This window comes from Hyaena hyaena, unplaced genomic scaffold (assembly GCF_003009895.1).
Source record: "Hyaena hyaena isolate Hyena2069 unplaced genomic scaffold, ASM300989v1 scaffold_219, whole genome shotgun sequence".
Taxonomy (NCBI): Eukaryota; Metazoa; Chordata; class Mammalia; order Carnivora; family Hyaenidae; genus Hyaena; species Hyaena hyaena.
In genome coordinates, this window is record NW_024080850.1 from 227925 (window position 1) to 249590 (window position 21666).

At 62.2% G+C, this 21666-nt stretch overlaps 2 protein-coding genes across 4 annotated transcripts; one reads left to right on the top strand and one right to left on the bottom strand.

The window, feature by feature from the left end:
• Window positions 1-351: 351 nt before the first annotated feature.
• Window positions 352-5185, top strand: CCDC188 (coiled-coil domain containing 188). 2 transcript variants are annotated; one of them, XM_039242899.1, is made up of 10 exons: window positions 352-965; window positions 1141-1248; window positions 1408-1512; window positions 1754-1810; window positions 1919-1978; window positions 2128-2192; window positions 2372-2429; window positions 2670-2719; window positions 3619-3700; window positions 5123-5185. In XM_039242899.1, the coding sequence occupies exons 1-10, from the start codon at window positions 432-434 to the stop codon at window positions 5126-5128; spliced, it is 1125 nt and encodes a 374-aa protein (XP_039098830.1). In that variant the 5' UTR covers window positions 352-431; the 3' UTR covers window positions 5129-5185. The 2 variants fall into 2 exon arrangements, with proteins under 2 accessions (XP_039098830.1, XP_039098829.1); XM_039242898.1 differs by lacking the exons at window positions 3619-3700; window positions 5123-5185 and adding an exon at window positions 2810-3186.
• Window positions 3707-19587, bottom strand: ZDHHC8 (zinc finger DHHC-type palmitoyltransferase 8). Of its 2 annotated transcripts, none has more exons than XM_039242896.1 (11): window positions 19423-19587; window positions 12268-12389; window positions 11937-12094; window positions 11677-11849; window positions 11370-11472; window positions 10836-10927; window positions 10528-10669; window positions 10197-10317; window positions 10015-10124; window positions 7680-8680; window positions 3707-4697 (listed from the first exon to the last, which is right to left on the bottom strand). In XM_039242896.1, the coding sequence occupies exons 1-11, from the start codon at window positions 19524-19526 to the stop codon at window positions 4472-4474; spliced, it is 2352 nt and encodes a 783-aa protein (XP_039098827.1). In that variant the 5' UTR covers window positions 19527-19587; the 3' UTR covers window positions 3707-4471. The 2 variants fall into 2 exon arrangements, with proteins under 2 accessions (XP_039098827.1, XP_039098828.1); XM_039242897.1 differs by lacking the exon at window positions 3707-4697 and adding an exon at window positions 5331-6564.
• Between the last annotated feature and the right edge of the window lie 2079 nt (window positions 19588-21666).

A 21666-nucleotide genomic window follows, 5' to 3' on the forward strand; every position in this document is an offset into this window, starting at 1 on the left:
GTGCAGAATGTGCAGCTGACCCCAGAAGGAGCTTCATGAACAGGCTTGGGGGGAGGGCGGGGGACTGAGGTGGGAGGGTCACACTGGACACCTTGTTTGGCATTTGGTTTTGTTTTAACCTTGCGTCTGCATTATCTGTTTTAGGTTTTCAGAAAATAGCTAAGGCGGGTGAGTGAGCTAGGGTGAGGAAGAGGCAGAGGGGGTGAGCAGAGGAGAGCACTTTAAGAACAGGGATGTGGTGGGAGGGGCCCCACCAGCCCTGGCTCTGGCCACCCCCACCCTGGCCCATTGTGACCACCCTGGATGTGCCCAGGCCTTTGTGACAGGCACCCTTGAGGAAGACCTGTGAGCCATGACCGCTAGAGGGCCCTCAATAAGAGGGTGGCAGATTGGGCCAGGCTAGAGCCTAGACCTGGGGTTAAGAAGGGGTTATGGAGGCGCCAAAAACCCTGGGCCCCTGTGGCCACTCCCACCCCCAGTGCCCCCAACCGTCAGCTTCGAGCAGCCATGGAGGATGCCTGGATTCACCCTGCCAGGGGTTTGTAAGGTGGCCCTGCCTGGTACCTCTCAGCTCCACTCACTCGATAGAGTCAACCAGGCCTTTCCCACCTCCGGAGGTAGGGAGCGGGGGGCCCAGGGTAGGGGCTGAGGTACCTGGGAACTTTATCGCAAACGAAGAGGGAGAGATGCAGCGACAGAGACCGAGAGACCCAACGGGGACGAGACAAGGGCAAGTGGAGGCAAGGCTGGGGTGGGGCTGGCCCCTGCACTCAGGACGAGAGCAAGGGGCACCCAGGGCAGGGGGGGCGCCCAGCTCAGGGCCCAGACCCTGCCCTTGCCCACCCTTGCCAACGGGGGCAGGGACCCCAGGCTCACCCAGGGCAGCTCCCTCCCAGCTCCAGGGCGTGCCCCTGGGTTCTGCAGAGCAGTCCTTCCTCCAGCTGGAGCAGGAAAACCAGACTCTGGTAAGTGAAGAGCCCACCAAGGCTGTGGGGCCAGCCCAGGCTCAGAGCCCATCTGTGCAATGGGTTTGAAGCTGTTCGCAGAGCCGCAGCTTCTGCCCCAGCCCCCACTGCCTCAGTCCCCTGCCCAAGAAGTGGCTATGACAAGCACTCCCATCTTTCTGCCTCCCACCCTCAGAAAAGACAGAACCAGGATCTGCGGGAGCAGCTGGGGGCCCTCCTGGGGCCAGGACAGCAGTTCCTGCCCCTGTGCCCGGAGCATTCGAGCTGCACGGCCCTGGCCTGGGTAAGTCCATGGCAGACATCTGGCCCCAGCCGGACAGAGGGCAGCTGTCAGGAATGACCCAGTGACCCCATGCACCATACCCCTGCTCTGGCTCTCAAGCAGTCGGTGCCCACAGATGCTGCCCACAGCCTTGGGGCTGACCCAAGGGTTCTTCCACAGACTCCCGAGCGAACCAGTACCCGGACCCTGGAGGACAGGGCGCCCTTGCAGCTGCTGCGGCGGGAGCTGTGCCGGGGGGAAGAGTCCTTCGTCCAGCAGTCTCAGGTAGGTCCCTGGGAGCTGGTCCTGGGTGGGGAGGAAGGGGTCTCCTTCGTGCAGCAGTCTCAGGTGAGGGTCCCTGGGAGCTGGTCCTGGGGTGGGGTCCTTCATGGAGCAGTCTCAGGTGGATCCCCGGGAGCTGGGCCAGGGATGGGGGTGTCCTTCATGCTGCAGTCCTAAGTGGCTAGAGGAGGAAGGAGCTGACACTGCTACCCTTGCCTGTGCCCACACGGTGCCCATCCTCCAGAATGAACTGCAGCAGATCCGACTGTCCTTTGAGAGGAAGAAGATGGCCATTACCGAGGTGCCTGCCTGGCTGGGACGGGACAGCCCCTGGGGGAACCACCTGGTGGGACACATCCATGGGTCCTGCTCCTTGGAGCATGTGACCTAGCCTCCCTTCTCCCACCAGGTGTGGGATGGCGTGGCCGAGGTACACATGGCCCTGAACAACCAGGCCACTGGCCTCCTGGTAGGTCCTCAAAGGGTGACACCTGGAGGATTAAGGGAACAGGGACGAGGCAGAGAGTGCAGGGGCAGGGGAGCTTTGAGAAACAGGGGAATACAGCAGAATAGTCAGGGTTAGAGGACGGGTCTTACTTCCTCTGCCCCTCCCCCCAGAACCTCAAGAAGGACATCCGGGGAGTACTAGCCCAGATGGAGGACATTCAGCTGGAGATTCTAGGGTGATGTGCAGGGTCAGGGGCTTGGGGGCCTGGCTGAACTGGGAAAGGGGCTGGTGTTCTGGCCAGGATGGGTGGATCAACCCCTGACCCCTCCCCAGTTCCACTACACCAGACTGAGAGGTGCTGCAGGATGGGGTGGGGGACGTACATGGCCCTGACTGTACAGCCCCCGCCCCCAGGGAGCGTGCCCAGTGCCGCACCCAGGCCAGGAAGGAGCAGCAGATGGCATGCATAGCAGTAAGCCCCCCACCCCACACCCTTTCCCAGTCTGACCTCACCCTGGAGGCCCCTCTCAGGGAGGAGATGTGGGCTATAGTGGAGGAGGCCCCAAAGCGGGAGCCACACCAGGGGCCAGGGGACCCTGAGACATCGTTGCAGGTGCCTGTCCTGGGCGGGGGTGGGGAAGTGGGGGGAAGGTAAGAACTCCCAGCACCCCTGCCATTGGAGGCAAGCTCTGACCCAGCCGCTCCCCTGCAGAAGGCAAGGCCGCAGCTGGGATGTTCTGAGGGCCTCAAAAGCCAGCTCTGGTAGGTGGCTGCGTGAGTGCACGGGCACAGCCCAGTCCCCTGGGACCATCCCCATGGGCACCCCCGCCCCCTGACCGCCGACGCCCGCAGGCTGCTGGCCCTGAGGCTGCTGCTGGGCGCCCTGCTGGCCTGCACCGCCGCCTACGTGTACGTGGTGGACCCCGCGCCCTTCGAGGGGCTGGTGCCTCCCCTGCTGAGCCGCGCCGCTGTCTGGAAGCTCCGGGCCCTGCTGGGCCCGTTCCTGCACCTGGAGGTGGATGACTTCCTGCCCTTCTAGGCCGGAGGCCCAGAGGCCCCAGCGAGGAGGAGGCCAGGCAGCCGGCGCTGCCCCGGGTGCCCAGCGGCCGCGCCGGCCCCTGCCCACAGCACTGCCATGCACTGTCCCCGCCAGGAGCTGTGGAGAAGGGTGGAGGCGGGGTCTGTCCTGAGGGCTGGGCCTGCGGCTGGACATACAGTCGTGACACACACAGCGTGTGAGCTTGTTTCCATGGAAACAGGGGAGGGGGGTAGGTGGTTTTGCAGCCTTCTGACGGCGATCTCATGGTGGGGATTCCTCAGGGTCGTGCCCCTGCCTCAGTGCCCACAGCCCATCTGTCCGCTGGTCATCAGCGCCTCCACAGGAAGCCCCCAGCCCACCCCTGGCCACCAGGGAGGGCTCTGAGCAGAGGGTGTAGCAAGAGGGTCTCCACTGAAAGACAAGGGTCCTCAGGCCTCATCCCTGGGGCTGGACCCCATCAGTAGAGTTCAGGGATCAGGTTCTCAGCCCTGACTCTGCTGACCCACTGACTTCACACCCGTCATGTAACCGTCTGTCCCTATCTGGCCGACCACCCCACCCTCCCCACATTTGACTGGCCACCACCCTCCCACCTCCCACTCCTGTCCCCTCCCGGACCCAGGGTCCCTGTCCAGTCCAGCCTCCTGGCACTGCCCCAAGGCTCAGAGGACAGGGGGACCACGTTGGTGGACGGAGCCATGGAGGTAAACACCAAAAATTTTATTTAGGGCATTAAATGGGGGTGGGGGAAATACCTTTTCGAACAATAGAGAATAGCTTTGTGGCTTGCTCATCCCCAAGTGGGAGAATTAGAGGCACCGCCCAGGCAGGAAAAGGGCTGCCCAGAGCTCTGCCCTGCCCCTGGGGGCGCCCAGGCCCTGGCTGGTTGGCAGGGACTGCAGGGCTGTGGGCAGCCAGGCCGTCTGAGGTCCCCCAGGTGCCACATCTCGGAGTGAAAGAGTGAAGACTGCCAGGTGGGGCTGGGCAGAGCTGTCACCAGGAACACACTGGGCTGGCAGGATCTCCTCCCTGCCCGGGTAGGGCCTGGATGACTCACCAGGCTGGCGGCTCCAAGAGGTTAAGGCATCTGTTCATGTGCTGGGTGTGGGGAGGGGGGAGTGCAGTGACCTGCAGGGGCAACCTGAGACCCCCACCCCAGCCCAACCCACAGAGGCCTGGGCTCCCTGGGGAGGAAGTGGCATCTAAAGTGCTTGGTCAGGCAGGGAGGTTGGGGTGATTGGTACAACACCCCGGGAAGGCCGTGCTGGTCCCAGCAGCTCCAGGGCCCCTGCCTGGGGTGCTGGACCCCCTGCAGCAGATGGGGACTTCCTGAGGTGGGTGGGCACAGGGTCACAAGCCCCAGTGGGCTGGGAGTCAGTCAAGGTGCGGCTGGTGGAGAGGGGACCCCCAGCCCACAGCCCAGGGTCTGTGGCAGCCTGGCTTCCTGGGCTGGCCTCTTGGGGTCCTGGAGCTGCCTACTTGGTGTCCCGCTCAGGCCCCGAAAGACTGGGGAAAAGGCTGGAGGCGGCCGAGTGCAGGCGGCACATAGCCCCTCGGGGGGGCGCCCTGGTGGCCGGGCTCCAGGGTGCCCGCAGCGGCGGGCGGTCCTCAGGGAGGCCAAGGTGGCATAGGTGCAGGCCGGGGGGCACCCTGGGCTGGCCACGCCGGCCCCATCCACGGCTGCAGGTGCCGATCCGCCCCCTGTGGGCCGCAGCGTCCCAGAGAGAGAAGCAGAAAGGTGGAGGTCAGCATGGGGCATGGCTGCCCAGTGCAGGGTCCGAGGCCCAGCTAGCCTCCCACATTGGGCCAGCCTGTGCCCCAGACCCCCAATCTTTGACCTGGCTGTCTCAGGCCTAAAAAGCTATGGATTCCCAATACCCCTACCCCCAACATTTGGCAGTGGGAGGTGGGGAGTAGGGGAGGCACTCAGGTTGCCAGGAGGGTGAGTTCTAGTAAGTGTAGCTACAGGGTGCACCCATGGCCCCCACAGGGCCCTCAGCCAGCAGGTGGCCCAAAATGCACCCCCTACTTCCCCTACTCCATCTCCCTCCAAAGCCCTTGGGTTCCCAGGGGGCACTGGGGTGGCTGCAACCCCAACCTCTCTCTAAATACCCTGTTACTACCAGGGATGATGCAGACCCATGGGAGCCTCATACCCGTCAGCCAAAGACCCATCGACCGGCCCCCACCTCCCAGGCTTCCAACTCAGCTTCAAGGAATACCCATACCTTTGGCCAACACCTCTCCCAGAGCCTGACCTGCTCTGCCCCCTGCCCCTGGAGCCCCGCATTGCAGTAACAACCCTGGCCTTGCTGAAGGAAAGGATCAAAATGACTCTTTTTCTTTTTTTAATAAAATTATAGATATATAGATGTAGATATAAAAACATAAAACAGACACAACGCAAGCGGACGCTGCCGTGTGCTTACTCTCGGGTCCCTGGCACCAGGCAAAACTCTGACCCCCTCCCCGATGTGCTTCCCACGAGGGTGCCAAGGCTCCAGCAGGGCCCAGGCTTGGCATGCCATGGGGTGGGGAATCTCCAGTTTGGCAGGGAGGGGACTCCTGGTCTCATGGGCACCCTGTGGCAGCGTCCAGCCCGTGCCTGCTCCCACCTGCCCCCAGTCGCCTCCCACAAGAGCATAAAGCAGAGGTTAAGGCTTCAATGAAAGCGAGTTTCCCGGCAGTGGGGGCAGAGGGGGCCCGAGCGTTAACACATGGGACGTGGCATGGCAGCTCAGCGCACAGACATGGGGACGCACCCACCAGCTGGGTGAGACAGGACACACGGAGCCGAGACCCCACCCACAGCTGGCTGTCTGTCTGTCCATCGTCCACCTGTCTGTCAGAACCCAGAGCAGTCCCAGAGCTGGGTGCCTGGAGGCCGGGGCTGGACTCCCCGAAGAACTGGCCTTGCCAAGCTACAAGCTTCCAGCAGGTCCCTGAAAGGCAACGAGTTAGGAGCAGCCAGGTGGTGGGGCCTCGGCCCAGTACAGCCAGGGACCCAGGCCTCTCTGTCTGTCTCTGGGCCACAGTGACCCGTCCGTAAGGGGAGTAGGTAGGGGCCAGCCTGGGGACAACCTCAGGGGCATGGGTGCAGGCGGTGCAGATGCAGTCCACACCCCCCTCGCCGCCCCCACCTGTGGGAGCAAGGGTACCAACACACAGATCCTTGCAGCCTGGGGGCCCTCGGCCCAGCTGCGCCCTGGCGAGCAGATGGGTGAATGGACGGGCGGAGGAAGAGGGACAGGCTCGTGGAGGCGTGGTCTCTTCTGCTGACGTGTCCACACCAGGCCTGGGCCTCCTCATCTCCCGGGGCAGAGAAGTCGGGAGGGGGGGCAGCCGCTGGGGGTCCTGGTCCCCGGGGCTCCACGGCGGATGGATGGCAGTCAGTCCTCACACTGAGATCTCGTACGTGGTCCCACCCACGCCGGACACCTTCTTAACGAGCGTGTGCCGGGCAGGGCTGGCGGAGGGCCCTGGGGGGCCAGCAGCAGGCCCCAAGCGGGCCACGCCCGGGGACTGCCCGTTAAGCTTACTTGGGGGGGTCTTCAGCTGAGGGTGGTCCCTGCATCAAAACAAGCACATACACGCACACCCACAGTGAACATGGGATCACGGCATGACAGAGGCCAGCGGAGGCAACAGGACAGATGATGCAGACGTAGACAGAGCCCGGGGCAGTCCCTGCCTCTGAGCTCAGAAGGTCCCACCCAGCAAATGGGTGGGGAAGCAGAGCCTACAGAGGGAGGGCTATTGCCGTCACAGGACAGGCAGACAGATGTCAGAATGGCCATCACACCCTCCTCCCAGGTCCCTTGGTCCCTCCCACTGGCACAGACCTCGGAGCACAGGGAGGCCAGGTGGACACTGGCCAAGCCCCCAGGCCCTACACTGTTCTAACACCCCAAGCAGGGGAGCCCAGGGGTGACTGTGGAGCACCTTTCCTGCTCCCTCCTAGGAAGATGAGGGGAGGTCTTCCTGCCCTCCAGCCTGCCTAGTACTGACCAATTTTTGCTGCCCAAACATCCACAAAGGTGGGAGCCCCTCCCTCCTTCGGCTGCCACCCACTGGGCCAGTCATACCCACAACATGGACCTCCTCCCTGACCGGGCCTGTGCTCAATGTGACAAGGGTGACACCTTGACAATCCCCATGCACCCGCTGTGGGGCCCAGCACACACCAGGTGTTCTTATATACTTGGACCTGACCCTGCAAGGCAGCCAGCCTAACTTCCAATTACCCATCTGCTAGGGGGCTAGAACCAGCCTGCCCCGCTAGGCCTCAGTTTCCCCATCTCTGAGCAAAGAAGCCCTTACTTCATGGCAGCATGTTCTGCCATGGGGTGATGTCCCCCAGACGCAGCCTCCTGGACAGACACCATCTCCAGAGGAAGAAGCCCCAGGGTCCCTGCTACACTTGGTGACACCAGCTGGGGGAGAATTGCAGCACCGGGCTCAAGATGCAAATCCTCCTGCCCCCCCATCCTGGGATGTGCCAGGGTGTCCTTACAGCTGGGTGACCCCCACATAGACTGGCCAGGAGCCTCCAAAGAGGGTGAGGTCCACCCCTGGAGGCAGCCATTGGCTTCCTGGACAACCCCCATGTGCTCAGCCAAGAGGCCCCACAGGTGGCTAGACACCTGACGTGTGCTGGGAAGCCCCCTGCCCTCTGGAACCTACCTCTGCATGGCCAGCGAGGGTGGCGACTCCGGGAGGTCCGTGTGGATGAAGGCGACAGCTTTGGGGCCTGCATAGGAGGGTGAGCGGGGTGTGCTGGGTGGGGAGGGTGGGCCCTGGCGCACCGGGGACCTGTGTGAGCCGCTGCCGGGGCGAGGCCCAGGGGCGTTGTTGTTGGCCAGATCAGCCTGCAGGGAAGAGGAGGAGGTCCGCGGTGCCCGGCTCACGGCACTGGACAGCGAGGACAGTGAAGTCTGCAGCGCGGGGTTGCGGGCACCGCCGAAGCCAGGCCCTGCCACCAAGTCATCTCTGGAACCATAGCGCAGGGCAGGGCCCCGGGGGCCCTCAGACAGTGCGCTGGCCTGCTGCAGGCTGTAGGAGCTGGGCGCATCATAGACGCCCGAGTCGCCAAAGAGCGAGTCAGCCTGGGAGCGCAGCAGCCGTTCCCGCTCCTCCCTGTCCTTGCGCTCCTGGATGGAGGCCATGATGGTCCTGGACAGGTTGTCATAGCGCACAGGTGAGGGCTCCCGTGGCCGGGGACCCAGCACTGGGCTGAAGCTACGGGGCGGGGGTCGTGGCGGGTCACCCACCGCCCCTGGGTGCAGGTAGGGTGAGCGGTAGCTGGCCATGCCAGCTGAGGGGTGGGCTGGGCACGTGTGGCCACTGGGAGAGCCGGGGTTAAGCAGACTGTCGTAGGACAGGCTGCCATTGCGGTTGGGCAGTGCGTGGGGGGCGAAGATGCTGCGGTGGGGCGTGGGGGGCCCGCCCTCAGAGCGCAGAGGCTGCAGGGCCACGTGGTCCCCACCCCGTCGGCTTGCTGCCTTGAGGCTCAGGGAGCGCAAGGCACCCGAAAAGGTATCAGCAGCACTGAGTGGCGGGGACGGCGGGTAGGCTGCATGCAGGCCTCCGGGCGTGTAGTCGGGGAGATCCAGGCTAGGCTCTGACGCAAAGTCCAGGCTGTGGATGCTGTCCTCCCCCAGTGTCAGGGAGTCAGGGCCCGGGACCTGCAGGAGAGAGGGTACACCTCTGCCACTGCCCAGCCACCACGTGCTCTGTGTCCACACAGAGGTTACAATCCTGGTGACATCAAGAGTAGCCATGCGTGCAACCAACAAGCTGTTCCTGGAAGCTCTCCACCCCTGACTACCTCTTCATTGTGCACCACAGAAGTGGGGACAGGGTAGACCAGAGCACCCAGATGCTGCCTCCCCAGGGAAGGCTGTGTACCCTGCTCCTGCTTGTACTTCCCTGGGGGAATGGAGGGGGCTGTGGGGACAGCCACAGGAGCTGGACCTTGAGGAGACATAATAACCACATAGTGACCCAGAGCCCTCTGCTGGGCACCTCATACCTGAGGATAGGGGTCTCTGCAGGGTAAGACCAGAGCTGACTGCTCCATCCACCCAGGGCAGTACCCTCAGAGCCCACCTGGGCAGGGTCTCCTGGGGAGGGACCAGGGGCAGCCACAGCAACAGGGAGGATGTGATTCTCCCTGAATCAAGGCATGTGGGAGCAGGCTTGAACTAGGGACGAGAGCCTGCATAACCTCAAAACCGAGAACGAGGCATTGGTAGGGACAAATGTGGCCTTGGGGTACTTGGCCAACCAGCCAGAATCCTCAAGGGATCCAGGACAATCCCAGGAAGGAGATGAGGCAGGTGAGGATACCTAAAGCCTCCCATTCCCAAGAAGGGGTAACAGGCACTCCACCTGGTGCAGGGCCAGGGCATGTTGGCCAGGGAAGCCCAGACTCCCTGTCTAGCCCAGAAGGTCCTGAGACCCAGGGTTGAGCAGGGCACTGGTGGGGAGCTGTCTAGGTATACTGGCCCGGTCACAGGCTAGCTTCTCAGACAGCCTTGAAGGAGGGTGGGCAGCCTGGGAATGCTCAGGGTTCTGGATCATTCCTCAAGCTGTCCAGGGTTGCCAACTGCTCCACAGCGATCGTAGAGTACTTATACAACTCAGAAAAAATAAATGTGCTTTCTTAAACAATCTCAAATTCTTCTGAAGCCTTCCCGTGGGCCTTACAGAGTGACTAATGGTGGAATTCCAGGCATCCTGGCACACACTGCTCCTGGGGGCAGCCGCCTACCAGGCCAGCGGGCAATGCTAGCCAAGGAGAAGGGGCCAGCCAGGACTGCCTGTGCCAGGCCTTCCCTCGTGCCTAGCTGGGATGCCCACAGGGTAAGGTCCTGCTGGCACCCACAAGGCTCTCTATGACCCTATGGCCCCAGAGGTGGGACCTCTAGGAGTGGGACCTCTGGGGTGAGGCCTCTGGGGACAGGGTCTCCAGGATGGGTAGAGCAGGACCTCCTGGGGAGGGGCCAGGCCTCCTCACCTGCTCACCAGGCCCGCAGAAGGGCGCCTTGGGACCCGAGGGAAAGGCAGGCCGGAACTTGTACATGGCAGGTGTCGGGGGGCTGGTCCTCTGCACCGACAGGGCGCTCTCTGGGGAGATGGACCGCAGTCAGGCTGGGGTCAATCCATGTCCCTCCCTCTGTCTGGCCACCCCCACCTCACCAGCACTGCTCGGGCGTGGGGTCTGCAGGTCGCCTCCGAACGTGCTGGCCTCCGCCTTGGGGGGCAATGGCGGCCCCAGGTCCAGCGGCTTCTCATCCAGCCGGTCCAGACTGCCCTTGGACTGGGAGGGGGCGTGGTCAGTGGTAGGTAGGGCATGGGCCAGGGGTGGGGCATAACTAGGGACTCCTCCCTGGGCCCTGGGCTCTAGACCATTCCCCAGGATCTACCCAATTCCTCCCCCTTCCACTTCTAGGCCCCTTCTAACATAGCTGCTTCCTGCCTTCAAGGGTCTGCCTTCACCCCATCCCCTACCTGATCCCAGGACCCCCACCTTGCTGCGGCCCAGGCCAGCCTTCAGCCCGTTGTCACTAAGCTTGACCTTGAGTGGGGCAGCTCGTTCCAGGAGCTCAGGCCGAAGGAAAGGAGGCTTCAGGCGAGCAGCCAGTGGCAGCCGGGGAGGCTCCACCACGTACCTGCACCAGGGGCAGAGGGGTCAATGGCCAGGGTGACCTGGCCTGAACGTTCACCAAGGGCAAGGCTGGCCACACCTGCCAAGGGCAAAAGTAGACCAGGCTGAGGGTCCGCACCTGCCCACCCCAAACCCAGCAGAGGCCCCTTGACACCCCGTCCAGGCCTCACCGGGGTGCCAGAGGGCTGCACAGCACGTGCTCCACATTCCCATAGCAGCCTCGGGTGAAGGGGTTCACGCCCCCACGGAACTTCCCCGTCACCTGTGGACATGGGACCCCTCAGCCAGCCTGGCCACCCAAGGTCCAGGCCAAGGCGGACAGGGGGACAGGCAGGGATAGCTGGGGTTCCTCAGATGTAGGCCGGGCAGGATCAGCCCATGGGTGTCCCCCACCCATTTACCCCGAGTGTCCCTGCAGGAAGCTGTACTTTCTGGGCCCTGAGTTACTGGTAGTACAGTTGTCCACAGGTGGGAGTGAGCAGAGGGACAGAGCAGGTGAGGCCCCATACTCCACGCCCCCACCCAGGGTCCCCAGGGCCAGATCCTCCCCCTATGGAAGCTGCGTAGGCCACCTCAAGCCGAGGGCTCCGGTAGCCCTTCCCTGATGCCCTTCTCCCACATGGTCCTGTAGCCCTGGCCTTCTTGACCCATAGGGGGCCCCCCCCAATCCCCATCACTGCATGGCCCCCTCCTAGGGTCAGCACCTGCTCGTTGGTGGTACGCCCCCGAGTGACTAGCACCACATGGAAGCCAGTGAGGCCGATGACAGGGATGAAGAAGAGGCCTGCCACACACATGACAGCCATGCTGGCCCGTTAAGGCCAATGGCCGTAGGCAAAAACATGGAGCAGGTGCCTGTGAACAAACCTTTCCCACCACCACCCAACCAGGGATGGCCACCCACCCCCTGGGGACTCCCAGGCAGTCAACCCACCCCCCACCCCGAGCCTCAGTTTCCCCTGTGGAATGTGCCCCCAGCCCACACTGTCTTTGTGGTCAGGCCAAGGATACGTGATGGTAGTGTGGGCGGCTCCCAGTCCCTCAGCGTGGTTCAGCACATAGACCAGGCCAAAGGCGACGACACCCACCATGTGTGCGCTGAGTGACAGCAGGAACAGGAAGAAGTATCGGTAATTGCGGCGCCCGATGCAGTTGTTGACCCAGGGGCAGTGGTGGTCAAAGTCCTGGGCAGGAGCAATGAGTCAGGGCACAAGGTGGGTGGGAGAGGAGGGACATGGTGATGGGGGAGGACAGGGTGGCAGGATGGTCACCTCTACGCAGTTGTCGCAGACGCTGCAGTGGGAACAGCGAGGTGGACGGTAGAAATGGCAGGTGGCACACCACTTCATTCGGACCTGGATGCCCCGCACGTCCACATTCTTGTACAGTGGGGCCCGGAAGTCATCTTCCTTATCCTCGTCCTCATCCGCTGTGAGCCAGAACCAGGGGAGGGTGGCAGGAAAGTGACTTCCCTGGCAGGAGAGTCCTTCCTGGATCTCTGCCAGCCCACCCACCAGGACCCAACCCTGACAGGCTCTTTCATGCCAGCCACTCACACTCTAGTGAAAGTGAGCAGATTTTGTGCCTAGCACAGGGCCCTACCTCGGGGGAAGACGCCAGGGTCCATGAAGGTGGCCATGCTGAAGTTGGCCAGGACAAAGAGGAAGATGATGCCATTGTAGACAGGAACGGCTGGGGACACAGCTCGAGTCAACCATGGGCACCTGCATTGGATAGCAGGACAGAGGTGGGTCTGGGGGGGGGCTGCAGATGCATGGGTAGGAGTTGTGGGGACAGATGAATTAGGCATGGCCAGACACAGAAAGGCTGGACCATCGAGGCCACCATCAGGGCTCAGTGTGGGAGCCAAGAAGGCCACTGCAGCCACATCCCTGCTAGGAAACCCCCGTCTATCAGCCCGCTGTTCCTCTACTCAACCATCGGGGCTGAGCACCTCGTGCACGGTGTGTGGGCTCTCTGTATGCCAACGCCGGCTTCAGCAACCCTCCAGGTGGCTATTAGGACCTCAACTCACAGTTGATGAAACTGAGGCTCAGAGAGGCCTGTGGGCCTGGCATCCCACTTTCAGGAGGGGTGGCAGACTGGAGGCGGAGTCCAGGATGAGAAACGAGCCCACTCTGCCTGTGCACTATGACAGAGGGCAGCCCCAACCCTTACCAGATCTGTCCCCAGCCCAGCAAGGCCCCTTTACCAGGGAAAATTCTCAGTCACTAAACGCATGGTGGGTTGTCACCCCTGTTCTTCCCTGAGGGGTAAAGTCTCAGCATCTGGGTCACTGGGCACATCTCTATCCAGGCGGCCCCTTCCTTTCCCTTCTTTTCAGTTTGTCACCTTACTATCCATGTGGCAGCGCAGAACACCTGGAGATCTAGAAAAGCACGATACCCTGCAGATGCTCACCATCTCTTTCCACCCCTCAGCCCTTGGCTCCAAGGCTGCCCCCTCTTCCAGGAAGCCTTTCGAGACTCCTGGCACCCCATAAGGATGACACACACACCTCCCTGGTGGGTGTTTTGTCACAGAGAGTGTCCTCCTCAGCCCTCTTGGGACCTGACCAGAGGCCCCCTCTCTGGAGACCCACCAGTCCTTGGGCACGTGGCCCATGGCCCCCTGCCCTGACCCTGAGTCTCTTCACTTGGCTCCCACAAAGTTCCTCTAGCCTCGGGCTCCTGATCTCTCCCATGTCTCCTGGCTGTTTTGACAAGTGAGGGGCACCCACTTGGGGGCTGGGAGTGGTTTCCCTTCCTATAACTAGCCCCTCTGTGGAGCTGGAGTGCCAGAGGGGATCCCCTATGGTACCCTGGCTAGGAAGACAGGGCACTGTGGCCTCCAGCAGGGTGAGCATTGCCCATGGCCCTGCCCACCACCCCAGCGCACACCGGCCACGCTGGCGCACCCACGCCTGTCTTGGCCAGGAGCCAGCCCCGCCACCCCAGCAACCACCTCCATGGCAGCAGAACTTCGCTATTTTTAGTGGAAAGCGAGAGGCTATTTAAAGATTCCACTTCCCACGGCAGCAGGCTCAGCGGGCCAGGAGCCGCAAGTCACCCCTTCCTTTTCTCCAGGACCTGCTGTGGAGGTGGATGCACTCCCCGAGGACACAGGTCCCCTCTGCCGGGAGAGCTTTTCTCCACCACCCCCTGTCCAGGCAGCTCAGCACCTACCAGGAGACACCTTCCACATTCCCCATCCCTGTGGGCTGGAGCCTGGCATACAGATGGTGCTGAATGTATGCTGTGGTCTCTGATCCAATCCCATTCAGCAAAGTGACAGTGGGCCCCTGAGGCATGGTCTGTCTGCTCAGCAAGGTGGGGTGGGGACAGAAGCCAAAATGCCAGTGGGGATGGGCTCTCCAGGCAAGGGAGAGCTGCTTAAGAGAACCAGGTACTCCCAGGAGCCAGGGAGAGGTCGGGGACTGTGGGCCCCGCTCAGGGGTGCAAGCCGGCTCCCCCTGGTACCTTCTGGGAAGGGTTAGCTATGCGATATGTACAAAATGAAAATGCGGGCACCCTTGTTTAAAAAGCATCAAGGGTGGCTCAGTCGGTTGGGCGTCTGACTTCAGCTTGGGTCATGCTCTCACGGTTTGTGGGTTCGAGCCCCGCGTCGGGCTCTGTGCTGACAGTTTGGAGCCTGGAGCCCTCTTTGGATTCTGTGTCTCCCTCTCCCTCTGCCCTTTCCCCACTTGCACTCTGTCTCTCCCTCTCTCTCAAAAATAAACAAACATCAAAAAACAATTAAAATGCATCAAGAATTTCAAGACACTGACAGCAAAACATTAAAGGCAACTGTGGGCTCTGGTGCACCTGCGAGTCCCGTGGCACCAGTGGAGCCAGCCTGCTCTGGGGAAGGAAGGAGCTGCGAGGTCCTGAGGTGCGCCGGGGCCGGCAGATGTGCACATACCGGGTACGGCAGCTGGGTGCGCACTGAAGGTAAGAGGATGCATAGGGGAGGCCAGAGCAAGGGCCCTGTCCAACACTGCTGTCCGGATTTTGCCAGTGGATACAACCTGCCCTGTGCAGGGAACCACGAAATTCACCCTTCCAGCTGTGGGGGGGGGGGGGGGGGGGGGGGGGGGGTGTTTCTGGTTTCTCTATTTTACAGGCAAGGAGTAGGTATGGGAGAGCTTGTCACATAGGCCTTAGGGTGATCCTATGTCCGGGCTGGGATTCTAACTGTTATGCAGGCAGGCAAGGACTGAACCCATGGGGACCTCCCCGCAGCCACACCGACCACAGCTTCCCCTGGCCCAGGCTGCCTGTCCTCCCTGAGTCACAGTGATCCCGCCAGGCTGCACAGGCAGCCCTGAGTGAGATGCCCGGGGCCGGGGGAGTGGACAGCACCTGCACAGCAACGAGCCCGCGTTTGGGAATCCGCACTGTGATGGGGGTGATGTATGCACTGAGGCGGTGGGCAGCCTTTGTCCACCGTGGGCACCAACCCCCTGCATGCCGGGGCCACGCGTACCAGGGAGAGTGGGGTGGGGCCTCAGCTGGTTTTGGGCAGGCTTTCGGGGAGGTAGTGGGCAGGTTCTCTAACAGGGGCCTGAGCCACTGCCTCCTCTGCCCACCACTGCCAGGCCCCCAGTCTTGACTCAGATGCAGGATCAGGCACCCCCATGCATTTTTGTCCTCCTTATCCTCCCTCGGGGGGACTTTGCCCCTGGGCCATGCCATAAGGAGGGTCCTAGCCTGGGTCATGCCTAAGGAGGACTGGCTCACTGGCCCATGCAAGACACACACCCACACACATCCTCATGAACCTGCAGGGACACAGGCACACACACATATGCAAAGCACACACAGATACACAGTACGCTCCAAAACACACGTGTGTGAATACATGTCTGTACGTGCATATACACAGACACATGTGCATACATAACCGCATTCAAAAATCAGATGTGTTAAAGCACGCATCAACCTGTGTCGACATGCAAGACACATGTGCATAAATATTTGCGAGGACAGATGTGCCCACTTGTGCACATACCGGCACATGCGCAAAAACACACACATAGATGCACACGTACCCTTCCTCACACTGACTCCCCTCCCTAGGCTCCCCGTGGGCCAGGCAAGTGTGAGGACATGAGGACATAAGAGTTCTGTGGGCAAGGCCTGGCGGGCAGTGCTGCTCGGTCCACCTTGAGTCTGTCCTGGGCTCCAGGACGGCCCCTCTGCCACAAGTACAACACTCCATTACCACCCAGGGGACTGTGCACTCCAGGGAGGGGTTGGCCACCCCTTGCTGGCTGCAGCCATACTCTGGGCCCAGCGCGGGCCTGGGTGAGGGGTGGCCCAGCTCTGAAGCTGGAAGCCCTCCTCCCTATCCAGCCCCCACCTCCTGAGAGTCAGGACCACACGCCACCACCATGGGCCCCACCCAGATGGAGGCCCCAAGTCTGCCTGGCCCGGCAGGGAGACACCACCCAGTGGGGGCGGGGGGTTCTGCAGGGACAGTATGCGCACCGCAGCTAAATGTGGAATGGAAAATTTTACCTCAGGAGTTTTCATTTAAATCAGGTTCTTCATTAACACGGTGTTTAAGAATGATGCTCACACACGGGAGCACCTGGGACCAGAGGGTCTGTGGCCGCTCTGCCCTGGTCAGGCCAGGCAGGGCCTCTGTCCTCGTGCACCCATTCCAATCCCTGCAGGCATCTGAGCAGATGGGGAAACTGAGGTTCAGGAGGCCAAAGATACCCTAGGCCTTGGGCAGTGAGGCCTGCCAAGGGGCTCACCCCAAGTTTCCTTCCTTCCCATGTGGGCCCTGCCAGGAGCCCCATCCACCTGGGTCTTCTGGCCTGTCTGGGCTTCTGAGCATGGGGAAGGCTCAGGGCCATCCTGGGAACCAGCTGTGACGTCCCAGAAGTCAGCCCCTTGGTCCTGGACAGAGATAAGAGGGCCTAGCCTTGTCCTAGGTGTTGGTAGTCCAAAAGCAGTCCCAGCTTTCTGATGTCTACAGGGTCCTCTGTCATTCTGCGGAGTAGCTCTGGGAGGAGAAAGGGGCTGCGGTGGAGGCCTGGTCTGGGGGCTCTTGGAAACCAGCCACTCCCCCCACCCCCCGGCCAGAACCTGACCCAGCCTGGCACTGAGCTACAGTGTGAAGGGTTTCTGGGGGCCCAAGGGGACACAACTGTACCAGGAACCTAGGAAGGCTTCCTGGAGGAGAAGTGCCTCTGGATACTTGTCCTTCAGTGTGATGCTCCCCATCCTCTTAGGGGGATGCTCCCACCTCTGGTCATCCTATCTACACCCCAGCCTCTCCTGGCAACATGTCTGAATGTCCTGCTCATCCCAGTCCCCTCAGTGAGCTGGCCTGAGGGAGGGGTCCTTGGTGTTCTAGGCCCCTGGCTCTCCACCCTGTATGATGTCAGTGTGGACCTGCCTCAAAGGGGACAACTCCTGTTTACTGAGCAAAGAGGGGGCCTGGGGCCACAAGGCACCCAGTGAAGTTCAAGGTGCAGAGACAGAGAAGAAAGAACACTGTGGGGGTCCCAAGGGCAGGGTGGGGAGAACACAGGAGTGGGCTGCTCCCTCTTGGGCACCTGTCTGAGTGTGCAGCAGGTCTGGGCCCAGAAAGAGAGTGAAAGTGTAGGGGCTACGGTGATCAGAGGCTTGTCCCAAGGAAGGGACCACTGGGACCCCTGCCTGCCCGGAATCAGTATGCTGTGAGTGGTGTCACTAGGCCTCGTTTTTCCCCCACAAAACCCCTTCTCAGGAGCGAAGTTGCCTTGGAGGGCCCCAGGGGAGCCAGGGGTGGGTTAGGGTCCCCAGTGGCCTTTTGGCCTGGGGAACGTGGCCTCAGAGGGTCAGGGGAGCTCTGTCCCAAGGCCAATCGGGGCTCCCTTGGCTAGATGGTCACTGAGTTAGTGCCCCTTCACCCCCATCTTGGCACAGGGACACATGCCGCCTTCTCTCAGGCAGAGTGGGTCACACACAAGGCAGGACACAGGGAAAGACCTGCAGTGCCCTTGAGGGAACTCTGCACCTCGCTGGGCTGGTGTCCCTGAACCCAGAACCCCAGCTCTGAGAACAGAGGAAGGAAGAACTTGGCAGGGTCCAGGAGCATCAGCGGCAGGTCAAGTTCATAGGGCAGGTCTTGGGGTCAGGTTAAGTTCATAAGGCAGTCTTCTAGGGGCCCTCTGAAATCAGAGGAAGGGCTCACAACAAACTCACTATAGTGAGGCTTAGGTGAGCCTAGGAGGAGAGACAGGCGGGGTCTCTAGGGTAGGGTTGATTTCAATTTCTTTAACAATTTACTTCCGTCCATTTCACAAGTTCTTGAAAGAGAACACATATTACTTTTAATGTTAGAGAGGAAAAACACTGACCTGCACTTCGGGAGTGAGAAACCAGGATCAGCAAGTGGAAGTCAGGCTACCAGGAAGCACACCTGAGACCCTTCCAAATCCCAGACCCAGGACTGGGTTGGGCCCCACCCCTCCAAAAGACCCTGCACCCACTGCCCACCTGCCCCTCTCCTCTCTGCCCCACAGCCAGCAGTGTCTGAGTAACAAGAACACGCCTGCTTGCCAAAGCCAGAAATAAGCCCGTCCACACAGGCCTTTTTTAAACACGCTCTTGGCAGCCTGTGGTGCCCACCCAGCCCCAGCCTCCAGGTAGAGGGCTCCCGCGCCTCCACGGGCACCCAGTGCAGACTCGCTATCCTCACAGCTGTTATCCACACTCTTGCTAAGGCCAAGGGTGACAAGCCGGCTCCCACTCACCCCTGCTGCAGGCTCACTTGCACTCTGGGGCTGACCTGCCTCCGAACAGAGGCCTCACTGGCTACAGCCACTTGTGAGGCCTCAGGTTCCCAGGAAGGCTTGAGTGGTCATAGCTTTAGTTACCTGGGCTGTCTCAGCACGGGACCTGTGGAAGGGGGTGGTCCCAAATCTTTATGGCTAAAGCCTGGAACCCCCAACCTCTACTTGTACCTGGGGCAGGGGGTACCCCACAACCACGGTGTTGTCAACAGGCTGATACGTGAGCCAACCTGGCTCAGGTGAAGAAGTTACGTCTGCATGGGCCCCGGGCTCTGCCTACCTTCTGACTCAAGGGTCCCAGTGCCTGACACGGCTGGTGTCCCTGGGTGTGGCCTGGCCCGGCCCTCCTGCTTCGACCCTGAGCCTTCCTGAGAAGGTCAAGAGAGGGTGGAGGGCATTGCCAGGCCAGCATCAAGCGTGGCTTTGGGGCAGGCACGTGGCAGCCAGGCCAGGCCACACCTACGCGGGAACAACTTGGCTCTGGCCCTGGGCTGGACACTCAAGAGCCACCCTCAGCTCCTTGCTGGAGGGCTCGTGGCTCTCTACAACCCACGTCGCCTCGTGCAGCTCATGGGGAGGGGAGGGCTGCAACCACACCCTAGGCAGCCACAGTACACACTCCCCTATTTGGGCCCAGCTCCTCACACCCAGGGCCTGGCACACTCATGAGATGCCTGCCAGGCACTAGTGGCCCCACACAGAGAACTCACCTGTCTGTCCCTAGTGCCCCAGGACTGATACGCTCACTGTTTCTGCCTCAGCCCAGGCGAGGGGCTCACTTCGTGCATAGCCCTGGTGCCAGCCCTGCCATACCCAGCCCTCCCCGCCCCTGTCCACATGCCCTGCCCTGCACAGCCCACGGGCCCTGTCCCTCCAGCCCTGCCAAGCTGCATCCCTTGCTGTACCGACCCCTGCCCCTTCTGGCCCGGCTGTGGTCGCCTGTGCCCCCGGTGACGCGGGGGACTCACGTGAACACGAAGAACAGGGTGCTGGAGCCGACCAGCAGCGCAGCGGCCGTGGCCACCGGGATGTACTTGGCGGGTTTGAGGCGCGTCCCGGGGCTGCGGGGCATCCTGGGCGCCGCGCCGCCGCATCCCTCCCCGGGGCCGGGCGGGCGGGGCCGGCCGGGGTCGGGCCGGGGTCGGGCGGGGCGGGCTGGACGCGGCGCAGGACCGGCGGCGGCGGCGGCGGCGGCGGCGGCGGCGGCGGCGGCGGCGGCGGCGGCGGCGGCGGCGGCGGCGGCGGCGGAGGAAATCCCACCCCACGGGTAGCGGCGGCGGCGGCGCGCTGATGTCAGCGCGCCCCTTAAGGTGGACCCGGAGGGGAGGAAGGGGTGGGCTGCGGGGCCGGGGCGGGGCCAGAGGCGGGCCCGGGGCGGGGCAGAGCTGGGACCCCAGGCAGACGCGCCCGGCCCCCGCCCCGCCCCACGCCCTCCTCCCAGGACTCTGGGTGCGGGAGCCGCCCCGACTGGGGAGCCACCGAGCCCCCTCGGCCCCGCCTGCGCTGGCATTCTGTGCGGCGTTCAGGACCATGAACCGGGCGGGGCCGTTCCTCGCCTTGGTTGCCCCAGCCAGGCGAGTGCCCGCGGCGCTGTGAAGTCACCCAGCCGTCGCACACCTGCGTCCTTGCCCACCGGGTGAACACCGCGGCGAACGCCAGGCCCTCTGTTCCTACCCCCGAGGCCCTGGCGCTGTGGCCTGTCGGTCGCCTCCTGGGCCTCTATTTGCATAGACCTTTCCCTAAACACCTTGGAGCCTGTCCCTGGGGTCAGCTTGATGTCCCTGCTATTCCTGGATAGGGTCAGACCTCTCTCATGTGGAGCCCCCCTGGCATTCATGGGGGTGGGGAATTTGTGACACTGTACGGGTACCTTCATTGTTTATCTCCTGTCCATCCCCAGCCCTCGGGCCACTCGAAGGGACTAAGGAGTGGGCAGGGTAAGGAGGGGAGGGGGCGCTGGTTTCTCAGGGTCCTGCCCCAAGCTGCATGCTTGGGAATGTGTGCAGGTGGGAGAACTAGGGCCGGATGAGCCCCTCAGCCTCCCCCAAGGCAGGGTGGAGTGCCCCTCGGGAAGCGCGGGGCACCCTGCCCCAGCCTGGGATAGGCCTGTGGACTGGCCCACCTCCTGCAGGAAATCCCACCCACCAGTGTCGCTGCTGCTGCCGCTTAAGGTGGACCTGCAGCTTCGCAGTGCCTAGCTGCGGTATGGATGGAGCAGGCGGAGCAGCCTGGCAGAGCAGGGCTGAACCTCTGGGAGGTTGGGACCTGGGGGACGCTCTGATGCCTCCACAGTGAGGACCAGCAAGTCTCTGTTCCCTCCAACACACTCGCAGACCCCTCTGCTCAGAAACCAAGACCCACCAGCGGTCTCCCCAGGTGGGAATACAAGGCAGGGGGTGGAGGGGTGGGCAGGGAGTTGTCCTTACCCTTCTCTTTGGCCAGAATCCCTCACTGCCCAGGGGCTATCTTTTCAGGCCAAGCTATCACACGCCCTGGGGCTTCTTCGCCCCCAAAGCCCCTCCCTGTCTGTGTGTGAGTCTCAGCTCTGCAAGCTGCTGGCTGTGAGCCATTGAAAGGATCCTGGGCTGGGGCATTAGTGCTGCTGCCTGACAGTAAAAATGGAAATGGGCTTCTTTTCCCATAACACTCCAGTTGTAGCTTCTGCTCAGTGGGGAGCCCACTTCAAGGGGCCCAGCACAGGGTTGAGGGATACCCTAGCACTGAGTGGGGTAAGGCAGCACGGGTGCTTGAGTGGACACCTCCTTACCTCTGCCTCAGCCCTCTAGTGACCTCAGGTCACCAGACAGAAGATTCAGGGTCCTCACATTCTAAAGACTCTAGCTAATACGGACCCCACCCCCAGCTTCACCTTTGCTCTTGCCCTTCTGCAACCCAGCACCAGGACCCCAGGCTGTTGGAAGCCTCTGGATGTGAGCCCACCCTCGGGGAGACATTCCTCCCAACACACTCCCAACTAGGGCTCAGACCCAGGTCTGACTCCAGGTCTGTGTAGGGATGCCAGGACAGCTGAGAGCTGTGAGTGCCAAGCACTGGTCATGGGAAGAAGGGTGCTTGGTACCTCCTTGGTGACATCCCTGCAGACTGCCTGGACAGAGGGGAGTCCTGGCGGAGGAGAAGGGTGCTGGGGGGAGACCCAGTGAGACCTCTGCCCCACGAGTCCTCTCCCTAAGGACCCCTAGAAAGAAGGAAAT

Coding starts and splice junctions, on each gene's coding strand:
- CCDC188 (XM_039242898.1), top strand. CDS start 432: ATGGAGGCGCCAAAAACCCTGGGCCCCTGTGGCCACTCCCACCCCCAG. Junction 2,193..2,371: donor ATTCAGCTGGAGATTCTAGG/GTGATGTGCAGG, acceptor CCCCGCCCCCAG/GGAGCGTGCCCAGTGCCGCA. Junction 2,430..2,669: donor AGCAGATGGCATGCATAGCA/GTAAGCCCCCCA, acceptor GCTCCCCTGCAG/AAGGCAAGGCCGCAGCTGGG.
- ZDHHC8 (XM_039242896.1), bottom strand. CDS start 19,526: ATGCCCCGCAGCCCCGGGACGCGCCTCAAACCCGCCAAGTACATCCCG. Junction 10,928..11,369: donor GGCGTACCACCAACGAGCAG/GTGCTGACCCTA, acceptor CCATGTCCACAG/GTGACGGGGAAGTTCCGTGG. Junction 8,681..10,014: donor TCTGCGGGCCTGGTGAGCAG/GTGAGGAGGCCT, acceptor TCTCTCCTGCAG/GTCCCGGGCCCTGACTCCCT.